The 8,570-nt window shown below is 41.0% G+C and overlaps 1 protein-coding gene across 2 annotated transcripts in view; it reads right to left on the minus strand.

Annotated features, from left to right (window-relative positions):
- The window catches only part of si:ch211-243j20.2 (uridine-cytidine kinase-like 1), a 28,356-nt gene extending 20,402 nt beyond the window's left edge, over nt 1-7,954 (minus strand). For both annotated transcript variants that reach the window (XM_063495161.1, XM_063495162.1), the window contains exons 1-4: nt 7,841-7,954; nt 5,141-5,349; nt 1,337-1,443; nt 803-973 (exon numbers count right to left, since the gene is read on the minus strand). In XM_063495161.1, the coding sequence (XP_063351231.1) occupies nt 803-973; nt 1,337-1,443; nt 5,141-5,349; nt 7,841-7,929 (576 nt within the window). In that variant the 5' untranslated portion in view covers nt 7,930-7,954. The remainder of the gene's footprint in view (nt 1-802; nt 974-1,336; nt 1,444-5,140; nt 5,350-7,840) is intronic.
- Nucleotides 7,955-8,570: the final 616 nt, after the last annotated feature.

The raw sequence follows: 8,570 nt of genomic DNA on the forward strand, positions 1-8,570 counted from the left end.
TTAAAAAAGTCAGTAACACAGCAGAAACAAGACCAAGAACAGCAGCGCAAAAATGAAAAGAGCTCAAAACTAAGTGAGAAATTGATCTATATGGTGGGCGGGTTTTTGAACTAAGTTCAAGGAGATCTCATGTCAAAGACTGAGTGAAGAGAGGAAGTGGTGCTGAGAACAAAGCAGTGAATGTGAATACTCACTGTCTGTCTCACAGGTAGCTGAGATATCAGGTTCAACATTTATACAGTCCTGCATGTCAAAACAGCTGATCCTTCATCAGTAGAACAGCATCCCTAATCTTTGTGTAAGCAAACAAACAGCAGCCTGAAGGACCTTTTAGTTCCTGGGAAAAATGTTCCTGAGACAAGCAGTCCTGGGGGCTTTGGATAGAAGACGTCTGCAGATGACTAGCCAAGACCAACCAAGCAAAGTTATGGGAAAAACATCTTCTGTTATGCTTTACGAGTGTAATCATCAATTACACTTAATCTGTTTCATGAGGACTTTGTGGGTGGGATTTGATCACGTGACTGACTGAAATTTGCAAAGTGTTCACAACAAAAAGCAGATTATTCTCATCTGAACCCTCCCCACTTTAAACCAGAGTACAGAGCACAATGTGACGAATTAAAACACAGAGGTAAACCAACCAAAGCTGTAAAAACTCTGGCAGAAAGTTTGTGTTAAAAATGCAAATGACAGTAAAAATGGTGCTCCGATGGGGGGAAAGTTTCAGTTTCAATCACAAAACTGAAATTTTCAATCACGACTCGAACACAGTGTTGAAGTGTTAATCAGAGGGTCTCACCCATTCTTTGCGTCTGGAGTGAGTGGTGAAGTCATAAACTGGCACTTTGATGCTTTTTCCCTTCTTCAGCTTTCTCAGGATGTTGACCAGCAGCTCAAAGTCGAAGGCATCGGGGTGATCGAAGTTGTACTCATTTTTAGCTGCCAACTCCTGCTCTTCTTTATTCAACACCTGAATAACAAAGAGATATAAAGAAGAAAGAAAATTCACACACTGCAAACCAACTGATCCCTTTGGTTTCAGGTATTTCAGGTGCCTGAGATGGATTTTACCGGCCAGTTTGCATTATGTGTTTTCTTGGAAAAAGAAATCTGAGAGATGACAGATATCCAGTCACAGAAGGCTAAGCAGTAAAATTTATATTTTCGATCAGCGAGACTCTTTTCAAATCAAAAAGCTCATTACTTATTGTGGCTTAAATACAGTAGGTGAAATAATAGTGTCTTGACTGCAGCACTAAAGCTGCTAATGAGCTAAAATGCTATTAATCACAGTTCTTATTTACACTTCAGTGCTTTCAGCTGCTTTTTGTACCTTGTAGAAAGAGTCCATTGAAAGCAGAACCACCCAGGGGACATCCAGCGCCTCAATTATCTTATTGGCTACTGTAGTTTTCCCAGAGGCACTTCCTCCACACAGACCTGAAAACGATGGAGAGAGAGAATCACAGCACTATTACTAATGGATAACAACAATCTGCTCAACTAGTACAGAAACGTTAGTCTGTTATATTGGAAGCAGACAGCAAAGCTTTCACTAGATACTTTTCTTTAAGTCAAAAGTCCAGCATGATTATTTTAATAATAATTTTATTTTTCATAATTTCTTCCAACACTTCTCTGAGGTGCATGAAAAGGAATGAATGAAATACATGATTAACAATGACTGCAGTATGAAAGGCACCCAGGAAAACTCATGCAGAAACATTTTATTCAACATCTTGATATCAAGGACAGCAAGGGTAAGAACGCAGGACATCCTTCTAATAAATTAGCACCTCAGTCTATTATATGAATGTCAGTCACAGTTATGCAGTTTTATCTAAAAGGGAAAAAAAAAGCCATGTCATTCATAATTAGGGAGACTTATCTCAGACACTACTGGGTCAGTTTGACTAATGGAAAGATGTGTTTTAAAATATCCTTCAATCCTTGAAGGCCACTGACAGTAACGCTGCGCTGAATAATTAGAAAGTCAGAATTTCACCGTTAAAATTACTTGTTTGATTTCCCACTTAGAAAGCCTCAGCAACCCCGTGTGTCCCACAATCCAAGTTGACGGCACTGAACGCAAACAGTAATAATACTGTAACACTTTTAATCTGTACTGCCACTGTTGTGTATTTGTGACTCACTAAATAAGCCATATTCTCCTGAAAACCGAGGAAAAAACGTCTTTCAGTTAAACTTTCTTGGTCCACTACAGACATAATGATTGGCTGGGACTCAGAGCGCTGACGAGCTCTATCCATGAATGTGCTGTGGTGGTGTTTTTAAGAACAAAACGAGGATAAAAACCATTGATTGTATATTGTTAGTGATACCTGAATGGATCTACCTTGCTAAAAACCAACACAAATCCCGTTTTCTGTGCTTTTTCTGGACAACGCTAACACTGGAGTGACATCACTCCTGTGTTCCAACGTCCAAGTTCGGAGATAAATGGTACGATGTCAGCTAAAGATAATCCTAATCCAGTACTTTTTTTGTAATTGTTATGGGACAACAGACTGCAGTGCACCTGACCTTACCTACACAGTTTTCACTGCTGCTAAAAATTCTGCTTCTGTTTCCGATTCATTTTCTGTTTTCCTGGCACATAAACAGAGCGTTCTCTTTACAACTTTGGACAGACTGTGCAGATTATGTCCCAAGTGATCATGTCTGACAATCATCCCAATCATCTTTTTATCACTGCTTTCAAGTTAAAAATCGCCAGACCGATTGATTTTTGTTGCATTTAAAAAAGCAGAAAATACAATTTTGTTCATCAAACAGCCGAAAACCACAGGAAAATGCACAGATTTCTATTAAGCGACTATGTGAAGACTAATCATTCTTATATGTAGTCACCACATCCAAGACAGCATTCTGACCCAGAAAAAAAAACCATGAGACAACAAATTTTTATGCAATAAGTTTAACTGTACGGTTGGTATTCTCAAGCTCTTTTCAAACCTCACATATGTTGAATGAACTAATGAGTTTGTTTGACACAGATGTCCACATGCTCCATTATTAAAACTGTTACACTTCTGTTATGCATGTTATCTTCTCTCTGACTGCTCTGATTGCTATCAGCAATTGTAGCAGAATGAAAATGTCCCCTGATCACATTATACAGTCGTATTCAAATTATCTGTGAAACAACCCCAAAACATAAATGCAAAATCAAAATGTATTCAGTATCAAGAATTAACCTGACTAGAGCAGCGTTAATAACTGCTGTCACTATTTATTTAATAGCTGATTGCTTTTTTCATTAATCACCGACACATTCAGCTGTCAGATGCAGACAGATGGTGAGATAAAAGCATAAAATCAATTATCAAAATTGTTGAGTCATTTTTTGTTAACTTGTCCTTTCTGCTTCACATTTAGCCATCATCTGGATGTGAGGTTAAAAAATACTGAACGTGATGGCGATGAACAAAAATCATGCAACACGCTTTATGCTTAAGAGTGCAGGAAAATCTGTGAGCGCAAACATATTTTGAGCTGAGAGACAAAAACACACGGGGGAAAAAAAAAAAAAGAAAACATGAAACCAATGGGACAGATGTCTAAAATAAAAGTCAATCCCTGCCTCACCTCCCTCGACCTGCTGGGTTAAAGACCACAACAGCAATCTTTCAGGAAAACAATCCTGGGAATGGGGCCAGAACACCCTGCTGGCTGGCAGGAGGGGGTGAAAAGCAGGATGAATTTGCTGTTGTGTTTTTGTTGATGCATGTGTGCGTGTGTGCACGCAGGAACAGAAATAGCCTACAGAGCTGCTTCAACGACATAAACAACTCTTGGTGAAGTGTTGGAATGGGGTTTTTTTGCCCTGATAAGACTCATCAGGGTCGAAACTGCTGACTGGGAAACCGGTCAAAGAACACTGTGGGGCTGCTTATTTCCCGATTACAGCTCTGAAGATGTTATAGAAATACTAGTATCACAAGCTCCTGCATAGACAACAAATTCTCAGCACGTCACCCAGCAGCAAAGCCTAGCCACTGGAAAATCCTGTTAAAACAGATAAAACTGCTTTTTCTATAAGCAATAAACCCAAACTGTAGAGACAGCAGCCACCTTTGATACCTATGAGGCTTTACAATGTTTTTCTGCCATTCACTTTTGCTCCCATCCCAAAATCCATCTGTTCCTGCAACCCCAGCACTTTATATTCTCCATTGTTTCTTGGGACCGGATCAGCACAGTCCCCCTTATGTTACACAGACTGCTCCTTTAAATTGGGGGCCACGGTACAGTCGAGTGTGAAATTGTAACCAGTCATTGCGCGCCATTGACGGTAACAGATTGCCAACTAAAGATAATGTCCACCTCTCCCTCCACCTATCACCAGTCATGCCAGTCTGATGCGTTTAACCACGGTACGCTGGCTCTGCGGCTGTTAAACGTGCACAGGCACACACAGGTTTAGTGTCTCTCTGTCACGCTCATTTTACTGCTGCTGGGACTTGTCCTGATGCAGATATTTTACTGAGCTGATCAGCAAGATGGCAGCCGGCTGTAAATGCACCCACAATGCACCCTGAGCCTCATGAAAATGTTAGATTTCTGTCTGAGAAAATGCAAATCTGCTGCCCAAGATAACTGAAATGTCAGTTCATTTTGGTAAATAATTATTTGTTTTATCAAGTAACAAGACTAAGAATCAGCAGCCATGCAAACAGCTCACTAGGGATGTATTTTGGCACAGCACTGTTTAGACTTAAATGCCAACAAGATCTCACATATGCCTCGTTTCCACAGGCATTGAGTGCTGAGCCGACTTTCCCTCAGTGGCTGTACAAAAAGAAAAGACGCCACATTATCGTGGGTTTGATAACCAAATACTTACAGAGCATTACCTAGCACGACTTAGGGGATTTTTCTGGGAATAAAACAAAGACTGACCAGAATCTGTTCATTTAAATGCACTGTCTTCTTAATGCCGGCACCAAAGCTGTAGCTTTAGGAAGCGGACGAAAGTACCTGAGTTTTTTAATCTAGAAAAACTCAGATAGCTATATTATTGATAGACTCTGTCATTCACTTCCTCCTCATCAGAATGCCAGGAGAATACTTGGCATTTTTTAAACAATTTAAATGAAATAAGATGTTCTCTCACCTATAACGAAGGCTTCTTTGAAGGTTGTCCCAGTGACATTATACCAAGGTGGTCTGCCTGCAGTGTAGATCGTCCTTTTACTAGTCCTCAGCAGAGGAGGCTCTGTCTTAGACTGGCTTGTAGTCCGTTTTCGTGGCGATAGCGAAGGGGTCAAAGGACAGCGGGGGACATGGTTTGAGAGGCCATCCAAGGAATCGTCACCACTTCCACTGGGGTAAAAGAAAGGAAGGTAAGCGAGCAACATTTAGCCCTTTTAACAGGTTTTTAATTAACAATTGACAATAATGGGAAACTAGGATTCACATTTAAATAAGTATATATCACGCAATGTGTCCCTTGGAGGCTACACTGAACCAGTCCCCAGTCTGTCATGGGGCAGGACTTAAACAGAGAGATGACAACCATTCATATTCACACCTACATCCAATTTAGAGTCACCAATGAATCTAAATATGATCTGATATGGGTGAGATTTGCCCCACGGAAAAAACTGAACAGGGGTGGGTCTGTCACATCTTATCACAGCGGCAATGCAGTTATGCAGCTGCAAATAACACCAACAGAAGAGACATGTTTGGGCACCACAGGGCATTGTATTTTGATCACTCCTCTACATTTCAGGTGTGCTGCTTGACTTTCACCAAAAAACGGATTGTTTGCGTATTTTTAGGCAAGCAGAGAAACACTTGTGGGATGTTTCCAAAGTGCCGTGAGATCATTTAAAGTAATTGTTAGACTCATACTAAGGCTAAGTCCTCATGTTTGCCTGCTTTTTGAACAGTTTGTGTTTGCTGTATGCCATCAGAGATGCCTTGTTCGCTCATAGTGGACCCCCGCTGCTGCTCCAATACAGGCATTTTAATTTTTACAACATATCTGCAGGTTTATGACCACCATTGTGTTAAAAGTAGCCTTTTTCTAACCAAAAGTAGCTCAAAGATGTGAAGCTATAAATGGGTATAAAAAGGGAAAACATTTAGCTAAATATATTCAAAATATTTTATTTAACTCTTGGGAACCTGCAGATACACTGTTGTCCTGTAGAGAGAGAAGGGGGTCTCTGCTCACTCTGGAGACCCTCTATGAACTCTCCTCTTCACAGGGAAGCATCTGCTGTCGGTGTGGTTGAGGGGGAGGAAGGGGGAACTTGCCGGCCCTCCCCAGGAAATCACACCGCTGCCCTGGACACAGCATGACACTGGGTGGGGAGCCACCATTCACATGAGTAAGGCTGTCATCATTTGGCTGGAATTCCTTACTCTGACTTGCCTTTAGCAGGACATGATCATTTGTCCTTCAAAGTAAAAACTTATGTAGGGAAATAATTCAGATTCTAAAATTACTACATGAAGGATGTACTGGCTGGCTGAGCCAAAGACTTATCAAGACTTTATGGTTTACAAGTCCCTACAGTTTGAACATGCAGTCAGTTTCTCAGTTCATATTTAGAACACTAAGAGAGCAAGTGTGAAAGCTTCACCACAAGGTTTCACTTCACTAACCAGTGGGTGACCACCTAATGGCTATGTCCGTGTTTTATTTATAGTCTATGGCTGTAGCTCAATGGCAGAGAAGGTAGGCCATTAAATATTAACTTGTAAGCGTGCAGAAATAGGCGATAGGTTACTTTTTGCAGAAGCAAAATATTATGCAAATGTAACACTTTTTAGGCTGATTTATGTATTTTTTTTAATTTCCTTTTGTTTGTTTGTTTTCGCTTCTGTGCGTCATGCACATCTTAGTCCCTGTAAAGATACAGACACCTAACGTAGATAACTCGTTGACCTAATTTAAATACAAACTAAATGCAGCTTTGCATTTTATTTACAATCAGTGGAGCCAAGTTACAGGAACACCTTCACAGTAACCATCAATTTTTTAAGTGGTTGATATGCATCAAAGTATGCAAGGATCCAAGGTTTTCCAGTGGAGCACTGACATTTCAATGATTCAAAAACTCATGCATTTTTGCATAGATTTAACACCCAGCTGCACTACAGCTACACAGCCAGGTCACCAAGCTGCCAGACAGACACCTGATCCCCAGCACATCCTCAGTGCTACGTGTTATGAATAAGGCAGCGTTAGCAACAAAGCAGCACTAGCTTCCGTTGTGATACATATGGCATCAGTGAACATCTCGAAACTGCTGGTAGTTAACAAAAACCGACCCTGGTTAACAGTAGCCATTCCTGAAAATAAACATTTAAAATACACAATTTGAAAGTGAATATTTTTTGAGATGTGATGGTTAATAGGGCCGAATTTAATAGGCCGCACTGAAAGGCTGCCAGATACTTTTAAATGACGAATAAACGCTTTGTAAATTGAAAACGTTCATAAAATCGTCATTTGTCGCATTAGTCTTGCATACAGAATGAGAGGATCTGTACAGATGCTTATGGAAAGAGACGAGGGCAGAAAGTGTTGATGTAACCACAGAAAAAACCTCTGTAGAATATTTTACGACCGGCCCAGGTCTCTCTGTCCTCACTTAGATGTTTTTTGCTAATTCTCCCATGTTGTTTTTTTTTTTATTAAGCTTTTGTTCTCTGTACCCACGACAAAACACAATGCGTGGGTTACACCGAGTGTGGCAGCTAGCTGGACTAGCTAGCTGCCACGAGCCGTTTCCACCGCGGGGCTCGAGAACACCCCGCGTGCCACAACAGCCATATTTTATTCCTTCCCTTTTTTTACCTGTCTGACCTCGACATGGATCTATCCCCTTCCGTCCCTCCATCTGTTTGCGGCTCATCCGGTTTGCTGTCGCTGCTGGTTGTTGCCATGTCTGCTCAGTCAGCTCAGCGCGGCGCGGCGCGGAAACCAAACACTGGGAGCGTCCTGACGTCAGCGGGCGTAAACTAAGATTGTGTTCAAGGTAATAGAAAAAAACCCGAAACTTTTTTCTAAAATTATTTTGAGGATAGTATAAAAGAAATACTATCTCCTGGTTTAAATTTAACAAAAACAACACTAATAATGTATTTGAAGACTTCTATTTCTTTCAGCTACTTCCTTTAAGGGTTGCCACAGTGGATCATCTCCATCTCACCCTATTCTTAGCATCCTCCTCTCATGCCAACTCTCTCAATCTCCTTCTTCATTACATCCGTGAATCTCCTCGGAGGTTTTCTGTCCTGTGTATTCATTATACCTCCACTGCACATGTCCAAACCATCTGACCCTTGCCTTAACTTTGTCTCCAAACTGCTCATCCTGAACTGTCCCTCTTTCTAATCTTGTCCATTGTGGTTGCTCCCAATGAAAATGTTAGCACCTTCAACTCTGCTCTCTCTCTTTTTGTCAGGCTCCCCATCTCCAAGCCATACATCATAGTAGGTTTCACTGCCATCTTGTAAACGTTCCCTTTCTCTCTTGCTACTATCATTCTGTCACAAATAGCCCCTGACACTTGTTCCCACCTGTT

This window comes from Pelmatolapia mariae, linkage group LG15, assembly GCF_036321145.2.
Source record: "Pelmatolapia mariae isolate MD_Pm_ZW linkage group LG15, Pm_UMD_F_2, whole genome shotgun sequence".
NCBI lineage: Eukaryota > Metazoa > Chordata > Actinopteri > Cichliformes > Cichlidae > Pelmatolapia > Pelmatolapia mariae.